Here is a 21132-nt window from a genome sequence, read left to right as displayed (position 1 = left end):
TTAATCAGAAATGGTTTTCATCCTTACTCATGTTATATTTTTGATGCAGACCCCCAATTTGGGTAATGCCTCTACTTAATAAGGCATTGGAGAAATCAGCATTTTAAGGACAGAGAGGTGATTAGAACTCAAGTGCGATCACAGTAGATCTTCGTGTTTATTGAACACTTGTGACAAAGTGTAAGAACAAGTAGTAAGACAAATCATGAACCTTAGCTTTTACTGATTATAAATCATAAATGTTATCACTTTGTGGTCTTCGGACTGCTCGAGCCTTTTGTGTTGTGATAAGGTCACAAGATACAGTAGCCTGTTTTTTTTTTTTTTTTTTTTTTTTTTTTTATACCAAAGCTTTCGAAGTAGTCCAAAACTGCTATGGAACCTAAATGTATTCAATTGATTGAAAACATCAATTCTACCAACAGGACTAAAGACGGTGCTCATGTTATTTGTACCTAGTTAGAAATTATCACTTGTCTAGACTAATGCTAACCAAACATACCTGTTTTTAGCTGAGAAAAAAAAGACTGAAGAATATGAATGGTTTATCAGTGGAATGGAGACTTTTTCAGCTCCTGCAAATGTTGACAAAGACGATGAGATCATTTTACCCCTCCTCAAATTCCTGTCTCATCTGAAATATCAATTCAGGCGAGACCTACTGTAACTCTCTGGGCCCCTTTTGCTTGGTAGCCTACAGTAGATCAATGATTATCTAACGCGACATGAATAGGTGTTCTTACCGATCATAAAAGTATTAAGTTTAATAACTTACTTGCTAATGATGAATCCTTCGAAGGGAAGCAATGTACTTGCTATCAGATAACTTTTGTTCTTGGGCAGTATCCATTAAATCAAATCAAGATAAAATGAAGATGGGGGCATTTTAGTCAATTTCTTGAGGTTTATTTGATTTTCTTTAAGACTTTTTGTATCATATTTAACGTACAGTATGTAATGTAAAATTTTGAAAACTACTTGTATTTGAAACAACCACTGCCTTGGGAATATCAGTTAATTTAACTTAAAAGTCTGTTTAATTAATGAAAACAATACAAAATGCCACGGATGGGACTGATGTATAGCATCTGTGACACTTGAAAGATGCATTGCGGAGTTTGTCACTTTTTTTTACTCGTGACTGCCACCTCTGGCGTAAAACATAATTGCAGCCTCTGTGTGTCAAGCTTGTGCATGATGCACGTGCGAGTACGTGCACGTGAATATATTTCATTTTCATTTTTTTTAATGTTTTATTGGAGTCGTTCCAATTGTGTCGCACGCTAGCTAAGACAACATTACACACCCGCGGCAGCGAGCATGACTTCAACCGCAGCACTCAACTCTTCCCCAGCCCAAGAAACTAATACAACATACTGAAGGAAAGATACAAGCTGATAGATGCAGTCGCAGTAAAAAAAAGAAAAAAAGAAAAAAAAAAGTCACGTCTCTTTGTACTCATCTGGGCATGGTGGAGCATGCATGATAAGTAAAAATCTTAAAACATTACAATTTTAATAAACTCCACAATGCAACTTTAAGTAACATATATTCAAACACAAACGTTAGCACAACATACGTACACAGATATAATAACAACAAGAGGCATATATTCTTAATCCTCTGGAAAGAACGACAAATATTAGTGCTGTTTACTAAGCAATTATGACCCTTTATCCATTTATTTGTATTATATTGCTCCCAGGTGGCCAAGGCACACACTTGAGAAGAAAAAAGTTGGAAAAATCTAAAATACAGAACAGTATTACAGAGTGCTAATTAATTATTTAAAAAAAATATTACAAAAATGTTTTATGGGGAGAGGCTGGAACAACCTAATGGCATTTCCATTCATTTCAAAGAGGAAAAATGAATCGAGATATGTTTGAAGAACAAATTCAACCACACAGTAAAATTATGTCGAGTAAATTTGAGTCTATTTAGAGTGGGACCAAATAGACTCAGTTTTAGAGTAATATTTACACATGGAAGAGAGTAAAATAAAGAATTGAAAACAAAAGTCACACAAGGGTTGAGGAATGAACTCACAACCTCCATCTTGGGAGACTGCCACACTACCATCTGAGCTATGCCCCGCCTACTGTTTGCTTATATCCAAGAGGAGATCAAAAACCATGTTGGAGTACGGAGATTCCAGCTGACACGAGCAATATACTAACACGCTCGGGGAGTAGATCGGCTGTCTCCCAAGCTGAAGGTCGTGAGTTTGTTCCTCAACTCTTGAGTGACTTTTTTTCCCCTCCAATTCTATATTTTACTTTCTTCCAAGTGTAAATATTACTCTAAAACTGAGTCTATTCAGTCTCACTCTAGAGTCAAATTTACTCTACAGAATTTATGATGTAGTATAAGGCACCACTGTAGTTCAGCCCACCTGCACTAGGTCAGCAAATCAGCAGATGGAACAGTGCAGAAAAGCTCGATATGTGTTCCAGTTGCTGTTTTAGTTTTACATTATATGAGTACATTAATTGGACTATACTGATAGGGTTGATAAGATGCACTCAAGCAGTGGTAACTTAGTAGGCTTAGTAGGCTACTGCAACTGTATTCATTCTCCATGAGGAATTTGTCATTTCTTCCCTGCATTGTACACTTCATACTTGTTCACATTGCAGTGAGAAGAGCTACCTCTTACTTGTAGAAAACGCTGCAGTGTACCATCTCTTGAGCCTTTTCAACAATATAATGAAGATTTCCTGCCTGCGCTGTTGCAGACCGTACAATTTGGAGTGCCAGGCCCACTGCTAAGTCCTAAATGGACTATACAGTTGTTTGAGGTGACCTGCAGACTGTAAATTAAGTCAGACAAAAAAACAAAACAAAAAAAGTCTAGTGGCGCTGCCAGTTTGAAGGATGTTTATGTCCAGACGGAAGGCAGCAGCAAGGACCAGGTGTGTCCAACAAAGAAGACTGCAGTCGTTTTTTTCAATCTGTGTTAATGTCATCACCAGTCAAAGTTATATGCTTCCTTTTGAGTGAGCTTGAAACAAAGATAAGAATTGAAAGCCAGAATGCCACTGTGGAAAATTTTCTCTCTTCAGCATGACTCATTCAGTACAATTCCTGAAGAAACTGCGTTAAATTCTGATAAGCGTTGCGCCAGCGATTGCTTCCTTTCCATCTGTACATAAAAACATAACGCCGGACTACTACTTCTCCGCATTGCAAAGCAGCCCCAAGGTCAGATTTCGAGTCATTAGACTGCCTTTCACTGGTGAATAAATCACAGTGTGTGTCGGTAATAAGGAAGTTTACCTGTTAAAAAGTATTTTAAAGGCAGTTCAGGAGTCATGTGGTTGTAGAGAAGTGCCTTGGGCATGTTCCTGTAATTCATGGTCTCACATTAACTCTCATTTTATGGCTAATTCTTCACCAGTTTCCCTTCAAAGACTTTCCTGCAGAGAGTATGATGACGAATAGCATTCATTTCACCAATTGTATAACTTTAACAGACTCTCTATTAAAGTGACTTTTCAACTTATTTCAGCCCGTTGTGCTGCTGATCTGCTCTATAAAAACATATTCATCAAGGTATTGCTAGTCTTCCTCTGCTGTTTAGTTATGTGAGCTTCCTTTTCCGGGAATTTCCTTGTGGAAATGTCACGGTGATTCATCCAAAATATGTTCTGGTCAAAGGAAATACCCACAGCACCATAAACGCCACCGTTGAACAACATGTGCTGTTACCTGCACTTCAGACAATAATATTAGTAATCAATTCTTCAGGCAATGAGCACCTTTATCTCCCATTTGGTGTTTATGACTTGGTTAATCGTTAAGCAATGCCTTTGTGATGGAGCAAGGACATATTTGACACCCGTCGTTCGGTTTTCTGAGGGTTGATCCTGAGAGTTAGCCAATAACTGAAATAGCTGGTATATGACCCTGGGCTGCATGGTATAAAGGTGAGCCATTGGAGACGAATTGAATCTATACGCAAAAAGGAACTCTTAGAAGAAGTTTGACTCAGGAGTATATATGTCGATAAACCAGTTGAGGGAGCACGCTTTTCTTCAAAATCATTCTTGGATGCCTGAAAACATCAAACCGACGCAGGTGTTTTACCCGTGACTCTTGAAACCTGAGAAGATCCTACAGCATTCCTAATGGAGAAAGTCAAGTCTAACGGCGGGGAGCATGTTAACCTCGCTTACGATTCAACTCTGGATGGGCCGCCGGTCTACGATAACGACGACGATCACCGGACGGTCCGGCCCTCGGTGGTCAGCGCCTTCGGGCACGACACTTTGGACCGCGTGCCCAACATCGACTTCTATCGTAACGCGGGCAGCATGAGCGGTCACCGGGCTGTGCGGCCATCGCTGCAGGAGCTGCACGATGTCTTTCAAAAGGTGAGTCGTCTATTTGTGATTTATTTTCTTCAATTATCATCTACTCTGTTCTGTTACAAATATGTGCAATTTACATTGTGAAGAGAACTCAGTCACTTATTTTGGAATGGATGTCAAGGTCCCAACAGATGACCAAAGGTGATAAAAGTACTCACACTATAGCAGCATAATATCTATAATGCTGAATCTGGTTGGAAGTTGAACGGCCACTTCAACCCCAGTACAACGCACCACAAATTTGGAAAATCGAAGGTTGGGTTTATGAGAATTTGAGTTTGGCCTTTTACGGAAAACTTTTTTTGTGTGATATTAAACCTCTTTTAAACAGACCTTCAAAATTGACTAAAACATAATAACTTGACAAATCCCCAGCATGTCCTCTTGACAACTCCTTACATGGAAAACACCTTGTTCGATTTCGAAATTTCAGTTAAAAATATCCACTAACAAGCTCATTCAGGCCGAAATTCCCAGAGGCTAGTAGACAGGTCAAAATTACAGTGACGTTTCAAACTTGTTCTAAAAGCTACTTAAATGGCACAAATGGAACATTATTCATGAGGAGAGAACAATGTGGGCAGTAGAATAGTTGCTAAGTTAGAGCTGATTCACCCAAAAATGCTAAATTACCCAATGATAACTGGAAAAAAAAAAACTAATTTAATGTGCTTTTTCAGATTAGATTGATAATTTTTCAGACCCAGTAGCTGATGGTTTTTAGGTCGCCATAAGACACAACTTATTCACTGTGAATTATCTTAAATAAGGTCATGAATCAAGGATTTTGCTTATCCGAATGTTTTGCCTTTGTCATGAATCCTCCCTGGTTCACGTTTTTACACGCCGCTGCTGTCTCAGTTTTTCTGCCTTATAAAACCCTAACATCACAATCAATCAAGATCCAAACTGCGCTTGACTTTATCTCTCCTCCCATTTATCTTCTTTACATCTTGTGTTGTTGTCCGAAGTGGTTGAAAAAGTAATGAGCTTCTTTTGATAAAGTAAGGAGGACAAAGTAAAGACATTTGCTTTCAGTTGTAGGTTGTAAAAGTAAACAACAACAACAACAACAAAACATCCACAGTCCATCTACTCACTTGAAAGACTTATGACTTTGATTGCTTCCTTTAGTCAATCTTTATAACGTTTTCAATTGCACATGGCCATTTGAGTGATAATTATAAGCTTGACTATATTAGCCCTTGTGGACCTGTTTTAAGTATTTCTCTCTGCTGTCAAATTTCAAAATGAAGCGAAAATGGTCATCCATCAACAAAAATGTTACAAACAATTCTTTAAATGATGAATGGCCTGGAAACATTACTTTGAATTGTTTAAAATTAAAATGGCACTCTAGGGCAATTTACCGCAATGAGGAGGACATCGGCAGTATGACAACAACAAAATGAAACGCATGAGTGAGGTCAGACTAAACAAGATGCTGGGGAGTCATTTAATGCTCTATATTTATCTTTATTGAGCGCTAAATTTAGCTTAGCCTTTTTCTCTTTAGTTCTCAAGGGCAGACACACAGCAGCGTAATGGATTGACAAATGATTGATCAATCTTTATCCTGATTAAAACATGCACGTTCTACTTCTAAGTAAACACCATCAAGGTAAAAATGCCCGTTACTCTTCTCTAATGCCTTTGCAACAGAACGGAGCCATCTCTGTTCCAGACACCGTTGAGGATGGCTACGAGGGGAGCGACGGCACCCCCTCAGACGACGTGGAGTCTGCTGTTCCCCTTGACAGCGGAAACGGAGCTGTTAAGTTTGGCTGGATAAGGGGAGTCCTGGTAAGTGAGGGTGGGCCGTGACAGCTCAATGGAGTCAATGGAGAGCCATTTGAATATTTATTCAATGTGCTACTAGTGCACTCAACTGTCCATGCACAGGAATGCTTTGTCCGCACTAATAAGACAATTCAGTACACCAGTAGAATGACTGTCTTACTGGTGATATTTTTCCACTACTGTATGACATTTTGTAGAATGACTATAATGGCACACTAGTAGAACGAGTATGTGTTACTAGTGATGTTTTTTGTCCACTACTGTATATCGACTAGTAGATCGACTAGAAAAACGTCTTACTGTAGTAGTTTCCCCTCTAACGTCTTCCATTATGCATCTCTGCGTACTAGTAGAATGAATATGGTGCACAAGTGAACAAGTTAGTGCACACTAGTACAATGACTAGTAGCTGCCTTCCCCTTTTTATGTGCACTTGCAGAACAACCATGACTTATTGGTGATGCTTTTTTCCAACTACTAACTATCACTGCTGTAAGAATTTTCTATGCACTAGTACAACTACTCTTACTAGTGATGCCTTTTCCACTACTGTCTTTCACTATACTGTATGGCATTTCCACGCACTTGTAGAATGACTTGGGCCCACTGGTAGTGAGGCCAAACTGTGCAATAGTTGACAAATGTGTGCTACTAGTACAACTAGCGACTTTATAAAATTCTACTGGTTAACATCTAATGCTAATAACAAAGATGAACATCTGCATTGCAATGTGGTAGCATTAGGTTAACATCTAATGCTAATTAGATAGCACAGATGTTAACTCAAACAGTTTTTTTTCCCCCCACTAGTAACGTACTTGATTTTACTAGTGTAGTCATTCTACTAGTGCACCTAAATGTCATCAAACAATCGGGTAAAAAAAACATCATTCACAGTCTCAAGAGAGAGATTTACAGTTGTATTTACTTGTAAAAGACATACTGCCTGTTTGTACTATTTTACAACGATAGATCAAGGCCCTCAGCCGTGACATTTGTTGTCCACAGGTGAGATGCATGCTGAACATCTGGGGCGTCATGTTGTTCATCCGCCTGTCCTGGGTGTTTGGACAGGCTGGCTGGGGTGAGTCAGTGTTGTTGTACGCAATTGGTCTATTCAGCATCTCCCAATTGGAATTTAGTACTGTTGATTTTGCTATTGGCCGACTTACATATTGGCCCGTTCTTGAGGTACAGTATTGTATAAAAGCAATTAAGCTCCTACTTTTGTTATCAGGAAGTGACAGATCACAGGCAAGTGTGTCCGCTCAACATGTAATGTAAAAAAAGCAATAGGAAACTTGCAAGAAAGTTAATTGAGCATGTCATTTGTACTGCTGCTGATCAAATGAGCCATTAAAAAGAAAACACTAGTTTATTGTGGTTATCAGTTTGTTTGACTCAAATGTTTGGTGATTTAACTTCATGACCTCTAAGTGAGACAAGTTAGTTGCCAACAGTCTCCAATGTACTGTACCATGAATTATGTTTGGAAGGGAAAAGTGTGTGAAATATATTCAACACATTTACTATCCCCTCCAAACTCATCATACAGCTATTATTGTCTAAACCGCTGGCAACAGAAGTGAGTAGGACCCCTAAGTGAAAATGTTCAGATTGGGCCCAATTAGCCATTCTCCCTCTCCCGATCGCATGGAAAGAAGATATAATAAAAAAAAATAAAAAAATTAAATGTGAGGTGTATATACACTTTAGTGAGCTACTGTATGTACTGAATAAATTGTCTATAAAGCAGAGGAAGTGAGGGCAGAGTATGTTTTCCTTGCTCAAGAACTTATTGATCAGTCCCAGCTTTTTTGTTCTAAAGTGCTTTGAAAAGCTTGCAAAGACTGAAGTGGTAGCCAAATCACGTGACCATAACCTACAGCCTCGGCCTCCTTTGGGACAGTGTGCAAAGGTGACCGTGGGCTTGATTTAAAAAAACAAAAAAGTGTACGAAGAATGTATGACTGCTTAACGTGTCCATTTGAAAATGATTTGTGCACATTCCAGGTTTGGGAATAGTGGTTATTGCTCTCAGTTGTGTGGTGACAATCATCACTGGCCTTTCCATGTCGGCCATTTGCACTAATGGTGTGGTCAGAGGAGGTAAGTCTAAACAACCCAAGACACCAAATAACAAGCTGCATGAAGATGAATTATCTACTTTGTGCATGTGTGCACTTTTCAGGAGGGGCCTACTACCTGATATCTCGCAGCTTGGGACCAGAGTTTGGGGGTTCCATCGGCCTGATTTTTGCCTTTGCCAATGCAGTGGCTGTAGCCATGTATGTTGTCGGATTTGCTGAGACTGTTGTGGATTTACTCAAGGTGTGTAATGTTAAAATGCTGCTGGTTAATACACAAATGTTTGATTACATTTAATGAAATTAGTTGAGTTCATGTAGTTTGCTGTAATTTCGTGGCATCTATTAGCAAATATAAACCTTTTTGGAGTATGGGTCAATTTGCTACAGTGGGGGGCGGGCACTGTATAGTACTACAGTACCCTCAAATGTATTGTTTTTGAACCTTTGAAGCAGAAGCACCGACCTTAAATGACAATGCTATAGGTTAATTACCTCGGGACAGAAACGGACTACTTACTGTTCCTCATATGTGACGTAATTGTGCTCTCTTGCTTCAGGAGCATGATGTACTCATGGTGGACGCAGTAAATGACATTCGAATCATTGGAGTCATCACAGTAGTGCTGCTGTTGGGCATATCTGTAGCTGGAATGGAATGGGAGGCCAAGGTTAGTGTCACATTGAATGTTTTGTTTGAAAATCCTCAGGCATATTGTGGGGATGTTTATGCGTCTTACTGCAATAAATTAAACCAAATTCTGATTCCACCCACAGGCCCAGATAGTTCTACTCATCATCTTACTGGTGGCTATTGTGAATGTATTTGTGGGCACCTTCATTCCTCCCACCACTGACAAGAAATCCAAGGGGGTATTTAATTATGATGGTAAGAAAACAACGCTACAGACTTATAAACATGTACATTTTCAGCACATACATAACAGTAGTGGCTTGGGATAAAAGAAAAAATGTTTGTGCTTTTAATAATGAAAATTATTAATAATGAAAATTCAAATATAATATTGTACAATATAAAAACAGAGTAATAATATAATTAAACACAATGTAAAAAATTAAACAGTTCAAATTGATTTTGATGCTGCAACTGAATTAATTGTGATGCTCCTTCTAGTGTGCCATCCTTGGACACTGGGGTTCATTTTAATACAGTCAAGCAGACACAAACCAAGAAGATTAATTTCATGGCAAGTGTCAGCTTAGATATGAAATTAGTACATATGATCCACCACTTGGTGAAAGGTGTGTACGTGTGTTGCATTCAGGACAACACCGTACAATTACAATAAGAGACCTGGGAGTAACCTTTCACAGGTATTTTTTTTTTTTTAGATTTTCTGTATTGATAGCACACATTTTGGCACTGATAAAACATTATGACTTAATTTCAATATCTATTGCCTTTAATGGCAACATCACCCCTGCTAACATGGCCGCCAAGTAGGCACGTCAGATAGACGGGCTGCACAGAACGCTGGTGCATCTAGTGACTCTTAAGTGGCCCAGTAAGATTCTGCACAATATTCGTTTCGCTCTCTCTTTTTTTTTTTTTTTTAAGTACAGGATAAAGATTACATTCATGTTAAAATCAGTATTGCTATATATTATATTTCTACATGTGTTGGTGTTCTAAAATGCAACTATCAATGCTAATCATACGCATGTCAATGACATTTTCCATTGCACGCTAGCGTTAAGCTAGTGGGGCCCTTTTTTAGGCAGCTATTTGGCTCTTTTAAAGACCCAAAGTGTGATTCTATTATAATTTAACTTTTAACTTCGACTGGGTGTGGTATTAAACATCTTGAAGCCACTTTTTAGATGAATTGTTTACTATTTTGCAAACTGCTGCTTTTTGTTAAGTGAGTTGAATTGCATTCACTGTCACCATACAGTGCTCATATCTCTTTTGCAGTCGCAATTCAATAACAATTGATAACGGCGTAGCAAACTCCTAAAGTGGGTCGCTCATCATATCTCAAGGCACCACTGCATTTATTCCAAGAGCACATTTGAAGTAACTTTCTCTGTATTTTTCTTCACAGCGAAAATCTTTTTAGAGAATTTTCCGCCGGATTTCAGGAATGATGAGTCATTCTTTTCGGTCTTTTCCATCTTTTTCCCTGCTGCAACCGGGATCTTGGCAGGAGCCAACATTTCCGGTGACTTAAAGGTAACTTTACCCTCAAAGAACAATTGGACTTTTCCCAACACTTGCTGCGACCCTTTTATTGTCATTGTAGTGAGTACAATTATGAAATTGGCTAACAAAGATTTGTGCTACTTTCCAGGATCCTCAGGCAGCCATTCCTAAAGGCACCTTATTGGCTATTCTGATCACAGGTATCACCTACTTGGGAGTGGCCCTTTGTGTCTGTAAGTACAGCATTCAACCTTTACTTTTAATTTAAATTTATTTTTTTTCCAATGATAAATGATGCATGTTTGCTATCACAAAAATCATCTTATTCTCTTATTAGCTGCCAGCGTTGTGCGTGACGCGACCGGAAACAGAACTGACCTTATCACTCCTGGAGTGCCATGTGGAGGATCAGCTGTTGCGGCCTGTGAGCTTGGCTATAATTTCTCTTCCTGCGCAGTAGAAAATTGCAAATTTGGTGCGATGAACAACTTCCAGGTAAACAGCTCTTACCAAGTGCTTTTCCTACTGTATGAGGGTTCTAATGAAGTGCTCTTTTTACTGATTTGTGCATCAGGTGATGACTCTGGTGTCAGGCTTTGGTCCTCTCATCATAGCTGGAACTTTTTCAGCCACGCTCTCATCCGCACTGGCTTCTCTTGTTAGTGCTCCCAAAGTCTTTCAGGTCTGTCATTCCCAAACATTTCCCTAGTGTGGAAACTGAACAGTGTGGCTTTGAGAAACGAGTGACCCGATTTAAGAGTTGAAGATAGCTGTAGTAAGTCAAGTGCCTCTTGAAGCTGAAATGTCATATTGCACGTTCTCAGGCATTTAATTGCACAGCGAAGGCCCAACAACCCTAATGCGTCCCAACCACATTACACAGACGGCCGAACGTTGACATTTTTTTTTTAATTGATGAACCTCCAAACATACATCATAAGTACAGTATTTTAATTAAATTACTTTTATTGGATTTATTTCATACAGAATAAAATACATAGGCCCTATGCTCTTCTTCAAAGTGTATTGAGTTGATGAAGTAGTGCACATGTTAGTGATGTGAAGCATCAGGACAACACATCTGCTATGCAATATATTACCATATAGTTTACTATATTTTCCAAATATTTTTTTTAATGATATTAACATTTCACAACTCTCAGGAAAAATCAATGCTCCATGATTTACAGCCATCCTCAGACCTCACTGAATCGGTGCGTGTCTCACAGGTCCGGACAGTAGAATGTGCATAAGTGAAAGATGTGCAAGCCATGCCAAAAAAAATAAATAAATAAGGGAGTAATATTTACTTGAGCAAAAAAAAAAAAAACTAACATTTTTTTTCATTCAGGAATTCTAAGTACATTTTGCAAGGAGGCTTTTGAGTACATTTGACTAGTTCATTTAAAAAAAAAAAAAAAAAAAAAAAAAGCTACGTACTAACGACCTTCAGCTTGGGAGAAAGACATGCTACCACTTGAGCCATGCCACTCTTGCTATTTGGGTGTCCAAAATGAGACCAAAACCGGCCTCTTGGAGGTACGAGGATTCCATCTGACTCCAGCAATATACTAAAATACAGAAAGAGTTGCATAGCTCAGGTGGTAGAGTGGCTGTCACTCAAGCTGGAGGTCAGGGGTTCGTTCCTCAATGCTTAAATAGCTTTATTTTATTTTTTTATTTTTTTTAACAAACATGTAAAATATACTCAAAACTCTCTGTAAAAGTTAGGATTGAATTGTTAGAATCTGAGTGAAAAAAATTACTATTTTTTTTCAAGTAAATATTCGTCTTTTTTTTTATTTGATTAAATTTTTTTTAACCTCATATCTCAAGGCACCACTGTATACAACTCATGATATGATAAATCCTTTGGATACAATGAAAGTACATTATTGCCCTTGACTCATCATTTAATGTGTTTCTCAGGCGCTGTGCAAAGACAACATCTACAAGGCCCTGCACTTCTTTGCCAAAGGACATGGCAGGAACGACGAGCCCATCCGTGGCTACATCCTCACATTTATCATTTCTGTGGGCTTCATTCTCATCGGTGTGTTCAATTGCCCTCATGATTATCTAGCCATGCAAGTAATTCAAACTAATAATGTAGTTATTCAGCAGTTTTGAAATTGAAATGATTGTTTTGCGAACGCTTTGCTAATAAGTATATCTTCTTGTCTTCGTAGGGAATCTCAATGTCATCGCACCCATCATTTCAAACTTCTTCTTGGCGTCTTATGCGCTTATTAATTTCTCCTGCTTCCACGCGTCCTACGCAAAGTCTCCTGGTGAGTACCTTGTGAGTTTTAAAGTGAATCCTTAAATTTGAGTCAGAATGCACACTTGAAATAGTATTTGAATGTATGCACTGTGCAGATAAAATTCTCAACTCATTTGCTCCCCAAAACGTATAAAAACATTTTATTATATTGCCATTGTCCCAAAGACGTAATTATACGTTTTTTAATGCTTGAGCATACAGAAGGCTTTGGTGCAGCCTCTGACCTGAAGAGGTCGCTTAAAGCAATGGTAGTTATTACAAAAACGGACAGCAAGGTATAAGAGATCAACCAGGGCCATGTTGAAACAAGCTCTTTTCCCCACTGTTTTCAACAGATTTGTGAATAATGATGAAACTATATTCCAATGCTAATTGCTACATAATAGAAACAGATACAAATATACATTTAATTACCAATGAAAGATGAGACTCTAATCCTTCTTTTGATAGGTTCCATGTTTTTATAGCAATAGAACACAATATTTTGTGGGCCTTGCAAAATCAGTCAAATTGCAGTAAAACAGCCGGGAGCGAAGGGGGTTGCTTCAGGGAAAATGGCTGCTGGGAGGGAATGAGTTAATTTGGAAGTACAGTATCTGAAATGACTACCTTATAAAGCAGCGTTTACAAATCATTATTCCTGCACATATTTTCTTAGTTGTGAACTGCTAACCTTGCCTTGTCACGTTTCACCAGGTTGGCGACCGGCCTACAGATACTACAACATGTGGTTGTCCCTGCTGGGTGCTGCTCTGTGCTGTGCTGTCATGTTTGTCATTAACTGGTGGGCGGCGCTACTCACCTACGGCATCGAGATCCTCCTCTACATTTACGTCACCGTTAAGAAGCCAGGTGAGGTGTTTGTGTTGTCTTTTGCCCTTTGACCTCTGGTATGTTTTGGAGCTCACTCGTGATCCTCTCCAGATGTGAACTGGGGCTCATCCACTCAAGCGGTGACGTTCGTCAGTGCGGTCAGCAATGCTCTGTCTCTAGCTGGAGTAGAAGATCACGTCAAGAACTTCAGGTGCCGCGTAACAAACAATACAAATCAAATCAAATACCAACATGTTGCCATTATTTGAAATGAAACATTTGCTTGTTTTGATGCATACTCGTTTTCTTCAGGCCTCAGATCTTGGCATTGACAGGGGCCGCTCGCACCAGGCCAGCTCTGCTAGATCTGGCTCACTCTCTGTCTAAAAATTATGGACTCTGCCTCACCTGTGAAGTGTTTGTGGTAAAGTCACATTCTCAGATCTGATTGTTGTAAATGGCAAAGATTTGGCTCAGCAACGTCCACATGAATCTCTCCAGGGTCCAAGAGTAGAGGCCCTACCAGAAATGAACACTGGCATGGAGAAGAACCAGCAATGGCTGAAGAAGAACAAACGTAAAGCATTTTACGCCGCTGTAGCCTGTGACAAATTCAGGGAAGGAGCCGAGACCCTGCTGCAGGTCAGTGTAATAATGTGACACAAAAGAACAAACCAACTGACCCAGAAAAAAAAAATCAATTCCATTAATGTATAACTGGCGAATGAAACGTACACATAGCAGAAGCTGTTTTTATTGACCATTGTTGTCCCTCAGAGATACACCGAGTATCTATTGCTATGTTCTGACAAATCTGGCAAGATGCGGGGAGAGTTAATGAAAAGCAGGAAAACAATCTTATGGCTTCCACTATCACACCTCAGATAAGGCTTTGTTTCATTGTCGGGATTTCTGACTTCAAACACTGCATTGGTTTAAAACCTATAATTGATTAACACTGTTCTGGATGAGGGCCCCGAGACACAGAATGTGCAGATTGATCTGCTCTTAACTTGTGGCAGTAAAACAGCCCAGCAAAACAACTGTTTGTTTGGGAAACTGGCAAACTTTTTGGTCCTTTTATTTGTTCTTATGTTTCTCCTAAATTAAGAGTAGAATTCAAGTGGGAACATGATCTGGCATGACCCTGATTGGATATATAGCTAGATGCACGGACTGGGATTTGATTCCAAAATGCTATCTTTAATGGTTCAATATAATTCAGTTCAGTTTGGGAGTGATGCTGTTTAATACAGTGTGGTAACAATGAGATAATTAACATTGTTTTATGTAGACATTAATCTTGAAGAACACAATTGTATACGATTTACATTTTTACATTTCTCTTCACCTGCGATTGGTTGGCAACCAGTCCAGGGTGTCCCCCGCCTACTGCCCAGAGCCAGCTGAGATAGGCGCCAGCACCCCCCGCGACCCTTGTGAGGAATAAGCGGTCAAGAAAATGGATGGATGGACATTTCTCTTCATAACTTTGTGGAAAATAAGGATAATTAATTTTTACAAGCAAACATGGATTCCTTCGCTTTCTGCTCTGTCAAGGTCGAAATTGTGAATTATATCACACAAATGATTCCCAAGTAACTGCTTTAAAAATGATCGTCTTTTGACAGATTTCTTCTGTTTGGGTTCTGATACAGAACCCAAACAGGAGTAATTCAGAACTTCTGAATGCAGAGATGGGATTCAGCTGCTGTTTAGTGCAGGGACAGATATTTTCTTGTTGGTTGTGGTTGGTCTCTGACCACCCCAAAATCTAGTAAAATCCTAAACTATTTGCCTTAGAGAAAGCTGTTCAGGCAGCAGTTTTACAAAATACACTGTACTATATAAACAATATGAAATGTAATGACTGTTTTGGTGTGCGTGACAATTTAAAGTTGAAAAAAATTAAAGTAGCCCTTGCATACTTTCCTGCATGTGGCCCTCAGAAAAAAATGCTTGGACACCACTGATCTAAGGATTCCAGAGTGGTTCATATTTACTGAGGAGTTTGCTATTGACACAGCCGTATCTTTCACCTTTACGAACAGGCTAACCCAGTCATATCAGCTTATTGTTTCCACTTTCCAAATCCTGGTCATTGGGATTCATCCATATTTACAACTCTCTTTAACCCTAAATAATTACTGGAGAATATTCAGTAACAGACTTCATTATGTCTGCTGTTAAATAAATTCAAAATCATAACATAATATTCCAGTGTGCCCAGCCCCTGTCACTTAACGCCAGTTGGGATAGTCACCAGCTCTCACATGAACATGAAAAAAAAAAGACAGTAAGCAGAAGATGTACCATAACACTTTGTTTTCAAAAAACTGGCCAACAGTTTGAAAATGTCGTTCAGAAAGTCAAAATACAAAACCTAAATGATCTATCTACTCTAATATTGCTGTGTCATATTTGGTCCCCAAATGGAAAGAAACAGATCCGTGTTGTCAAAGTATAGATACGCAGTGACCTAATGCAGGTTTATTTCTCCGCTGTGTGACTGACTGCCTGACTGTTGCCATCCATGTCCATGTTTACAGGCCACAGGTCTTGGCCGAATGAAGCCCAACATACTCATGATTGGCTTCAAAAGAAACTGGAAGACTTCAGGCTCAGAAGCAGTTCAAAGTTATGTGGGAGTGCTGCAGTAAGTTATTAACATAAATCCTCACACGACACCGACACAGTTGTTTTGAATAAATTAAGCACAACTAATACTTGCATTAAAGTGAAATCTGTTTTTCTTTCTGACAGTGATGCCTTTGACTTTGAATATGGAACAGTGATTTTGAGGATGAACCAGGGACTCGATGTGTCTCATATTGTTGAGGCAGAAGGTCAGTATGCGACTAACATACAGTATATCTTTAGATCATTTCTATGAGTCTCAGGGAGCACCATTTAATTGGGATAATTCATAAACATGATCGTTCTAACCCCCAAAAGAATAACATTTCAATCACTGCTAGCTAACTAGCTACATATACTGTAAGTGCATTCTTAAGTGTGTTATTGAAGGTGTAGTTTGCAGCGGTACTGACACTGGGAGCTGTTTTAATATTTTGTTACCCTACTTAGACACATGATAAGGTCGTTATCTCTCAGCATGGGACATTGCAGTGCTACAAAATTTAACTATATAGCAGTAACCACAGTAGCCAAGTATATAAATGTACCATATATGTTTTCTTCAGAGGAAATGCTGAAATCAGCAAAAGAGCAAGCGGCGCTGGAGAGTGATTTCATGTCAAATGGAGGCAAAGCCAAAGGATTGTTCAGGAAGTCCAGAAAATCCTCTCAGCAAGTGCTCACCACCCGAGGTAAGTTTTAATGCACTCTATTTGTAGAGGCGGTATCAAGAGATAAATCCTTAAAAACACTACTTTAAATCTACTGTCTTGGTTTTGAGGGGCATTTGCCAAATGGAAGCAATGTCTTTCTGTCCTTTTTTGGAAACTTCTCCAGACTCCCATTAGGATATAAGTGAACTAAAAGATTTGTCTAGGGGAGTAATCCAATACTAAGGCTCCGTTTGTTCCAGCATCACTATACACTAGGGGTGTGAATTGCCTAGTACCTGACGATTCGATTCGTATCACGATTCACAGGTCACGATTCGATTCGATACCGATTAATCCCGATACGAATGGTCACGATTCGATACCGATTAATCCCGATACGAATTTATAAGTCGATTGTTGCGATTTTTTTCCATTCATATTTAGAAAATACTAATCAGTAAGCTTGTAGAGTGTAAGATTTATATGAAAATGTATTATTTATTTATCTGAAATTTCAGTCTTATAGAGGTTGTAATCTGTTTCATGTTTGAACAGCATTAAAATAAAAATATTAAGGCTTAATGTGCCGTTCATATAACATTCTTCCATGCTCAAGGTGTGAATCCTAAAAAAAAAATAAAAAAAAAATAAAATAAAAAAAATAAAAAAAATCGATTCTGCCGATTATTGAATCGATTCGAGAATCGCGCGATGTAGTATCGCGATATATCGCCGAATCGATTTTTTTTTAACACCCCTACTATACACAGATGCATCTTGCCAAGATGGCAAGCAGTGATGGAACATAACCATTGAAGTTAAAATACTACTGTATTTAAGCGTTTTTTGTTGTTGTTGTTTTTTTCTCCAGGTATCTGTAGTAGTAGTATCTGAACTTTGTACTACTTATTTTAACAGAATTGGCATGCTACTTTTTCAACCTCCATTGCTCACACAAATATGGAAAAAAGATTTAAACAGAAAGTGGGAAAGTCAACAGTGGTTGATTGACTCAGATTCTGCCATGTCATGGTACAAGTCATGGTACAAGTAAGGTGTATTTTTCAAGTTCTTATCATCTAATTTAGCATTTTTGTTACTAGGTTGAAAACGTTAGCAAAGCTAACACATAGTTTGGATTGCATAAAAGTCGATTCAACGCTAGCTAGCTCAAACAACAAACATGCGACATGTAACGTGATTTAATATTCTTCTCGTTGCGAATGTGAACCCTATATTCAGAAGTTGATAAAATAACAAAAATATTTGTGTGCTGAGAAGTTTCAGCCACAATTATTTTGTACTTGTGTACACTGAGCCAGTGACAGCTAGTGAGGCTAACTACATTTTTGTCATTTGGCAGGGGAGTGATTCAAGTTTTATGGCTGCCAATAAAATTTTAGCACAATAGTGGTGTAAGTCCAAACATCTGTCAAATCTATTAATATTTTATGAAAAAATGTAGAAGAATACATAATTTTATTTATACTTTACTAACATGTAGACGCACTGGTCCCCAAGGTATCCAAGTTCTCTGCTTATCTTCCAAAGACAAATATTAAGTTGGCTCATTGTAGAGTCAGTACTTATTTTTACTATTATATATTTTAAGACAAGTATCTGTACTTCTACTTAAGTACAGAGCTTGAGTACATTTACCACATCTGATGACAAGTGTCTTGTTTGTATCTACGGTAATCTGCATCCTGCCTCTGTGAAACATTAAACATTAGACCTCCAGGATGTCTCTTCCTGCTGATGCACAGTCATTTCCTCCTCCATCTTCCCTCTGCGCATTCACTCAGCAATTTACAATGCCTCCATTCATCCAACTCTCATACCTCCAATCTTTTGTCTCCCGCTCAGTGTCGGTGTGCGGCCCCCCACCACCACAGGTTGCCACGATGAATGAGAAGCTGGTGCAGGCCAGTGCTCAGTTTAACACCAAACAGCCCAAAGGAACACTTGACGTGTGGTGGCTTTTTGACGATGGAGGTGGGTGATGTATATATATATATATATATATATATATATATATATATATATATATATATATATATATATATATATATATATATATATATATATATATATATATATAATTTTTTTTTTAGCAGTCTTGCAGGTGCAAATAGTATCACTGAGGGACGACGAATTGCTGACTCGTTTGAATGATTCCAAAGCTTATTATTTCAGTGCTAACTAGATTGCTGATGGATTGGTGTTATTTATGAAGAGATCATTTGAGAAATATTAAGAGATGGGTGACATTTAATTTTGCATTACATTATTTGGAGTAAATAGATGAACATTTTTGGTTCATCCATTTCCCATGTAAAAACAGCACCAACTCACCAGATTTTTTTAAGCACATCTAAATAGTCTATACAATAAAAACAATTTGTACCATTATTTGTGCCTTTCTCCCAGGTCTCACTCTGCTGTTGCCCTACATCCTCACCACCAGGAAGAAGTGGAAAGATTGCAAAATGAGGATCTTCATTGCAGGACAGCCCGGACGCAGCGAGCTGGATAAACAGGAGTGAGTGGAAACAGCTAATTGTTTCACTATCAATTATAGCCTAACGAGCTTGGGTCTGATTAACTGTCAATGTGGTGTGCCGAGGGCAAAGGCATGAAATTAGAGGAGATGTTCCTTGGCGGTGAATAAACATATATTTAGTTTTAACAGTTAATCGGTGTGCCTTTTTTTTTGTTTTGCAGGATGAGGTCACTGCTGCAGAAGTTCCGAATTAAATGCACTGACATCATAGTGATCGATGACATTCATGTCAAACCCCGTAACGAAAGGTACTTGTTGAAACATCACTTGCCTCAGTCCAACATCTGCCCTTGATACCTCACGTTCTTTATTCTGTATGTTCTCAGCTTGAAGAAGTTGGAGGACATGATTGAACCTTTCCGTCTTCACGAGAGGACCAAAGATAGTACGCAGGTTGAAGCCATGCGCAAAACACAGCCTTGGAAGATTACTGATGATGAGTTGGATGAATTTGAGGAGAAGGTATTTGAAGAGTTTGTCATTTTGAATTAGCCATTTTCAATTTACTTACATTTCCACATCTATCTGGACAACTGTTAACTGGTTATTTTGAAATAGTCAGTGTCCTAAGATAGTTTTTGCAATTTCACAGAACTGTATTCTGTATGAAGTGGGCTTACTTTATTTACTCCTGAGAGTCACAAGTGCACCAATAATGTATTGAGCAACAGCTGATTTCAGGAATGTCATTTAAGTGGTCATCAAGGCGACCTCTGGTGGACAAAATTAGCAACACCAATACTTTTGGAGAAGAATTGCAATGAATGTGTCTTTACTGGATGAAAGTCATTTCATTAATGAGCAAAACCGGTTCTGCTTTCCAGACCAACCTGCAGGTCCGACTGAATGAGTTGCTTCAGGAGAACTCCAAATCAGCCAACCTGATTGTGGTGTAAGTAGAACTATTTTACCACTAAAACCACCAAGTCATCTGTTACAAAGTCTGATTCTGAGTCTCTGGCCCCCATGCAGGAGCATGCCTATTGCACGAAAGGAAAGTATCTCTGACTTCCTCTACATGGCCTGGTTGGATATTCTGACCAAGGACCTCCCACCCACCATGCTCATAAGAGGCAACCACAAGAGTGTGCTCACCTTCTATTCATGAGAGCCATTCTGGAAATGAACGCTTACGCTGTGATGACAAACCATGTTCAAGGACCTTAAATGTAAAACAAACCAGTGGGGTTACTAATCAGTGGGCAGTAACATTCATTTCACTACAGGGAAATACTTTTCTGACTCTTTCTGAGGTCACAATATCAATCAATAATGGATGCTTATGGATTGTTTTAAATGCATAAGATGCACACATCAAACATCCTGCAACCACAGTCAGATCCCTTCAAATAAACTGTTCACACAGGTACAGGTACAGGTACACACAGGACCTGTTACTGGGAAATAAATGTATATAGTAGGAGTCTAACCACATTAATCTATATTTTTGGGAATAAACAAGTTAAACAACTTTTCACCAATGATTTAAAGCGCATGAACTGTGATAATTATACGTAGGCTTGTTTTATGTTTTGGGAAAAAAAAAAAAACTTATTAAGTTTACCCACTATATATTTAAGGTTTTGTTTAGAGATAACCATTGTTTCATAATCATTCAGAATGTGTGCAATGCAATGTCTGTCTATTTAAGTGTACTTGTGTGTGTACTTGCGTAAAAGAATCATTTTTAAATGAAATAAATTTATTGTTGCTAATTGTGTCTATTATTTATTTTCAGTATTGTTTAAAAGTGATAGT

At 38.6% G+C, this 21132-nt stretch overlaps 1 protein-coding gene and 1 long non-coding RNA gene across 4 annotated transcripts in view; one reads left to right on the top strand and one right to left on the bottom strand.

Annotated features, from left to right (window-relative positions):
• The window catches only part of LOC144017616 (uncharacterized), a 29427-nt gene that overhangs the window by 7984 nt on the left and 311 nt on the right, over window positions 1-21132 (bottom strand). The window contains exons 2-5 of one of the 3 annotated variants that reach the window (XR_013283216.1): window positions 20470-20536; window positions 13930-14082; window positions 10803-13701; window positions 8781-8908 (exon numbers count right to left, since the gene is read on the bottom strand). This is a non-coding gene — a long non-coding RNA (uncharacterized LOC144017616). Of the gene's footprint in view, window positions 1-8780; window positions 8909-10802; window positions 14083-20469; window positions 20537-21132 lie in introns of all 3 variants that reach the window. The other 2 variants (XR_013283215.1, XR_013283217.1) reach the window with 2 other exon arrangements.
• slc12a1 (solute carrier family 12 member 1) lies at window positions 3949-21089 on the top strand. The gene is made up of 26 exons (XM_077519374.1): window positions 3949-4376; window positions 6036-6176; window positions 7182-7257; window positions 8187-8282; window positions 8365-8504; window positions 8821-8931; window positions 9038-9149; window positions 10327-10454; window positions 10573-10657; window positions 10762-10919; window positions 10999-11106; window positions 12354-12477; window positions 12614-12715; window positions 13405-13560; window positions 13633-13732; window positions 13834-13945; window positions 14023-14163; window positions 16071-16177; window positions 16285-16367; window positions 16725-16850; window positions 18678-18806; window positions 19242-19353; window positions 19536-19622; window positions 19701-19836; window positions 20199-20266; window positions 20347-21089. Exons 1-26 carry the CDS (start codon window positions 4131-4133, stop codon window positions 20480-20482), a joined length of 3120 nt encoding a protein of 1039 aa, XP_077375500.1. The 5' UTR covers window positions 3949-4130; the 3' UTR covers window positions 20483-21089.

The sequence above is a fragment of the Festucalex cinctus genome, chromosome 4 (genome assembly GCF_051991245.1).
Source record: "Festucalex cinctus isolate MCC-2025b chromosome 4, RoL_Fcin_1.0, whole genome shotgun sequence".
NCBI lineage: Eukaryota > Metazoa > Chordata > Actinopteri > Syngnathiformes > Syngnathidae > Festucalex > Festucalex cinctus.
This window is presented reverse-complemented; position numbering and strand designations above follow the sequence as displayed.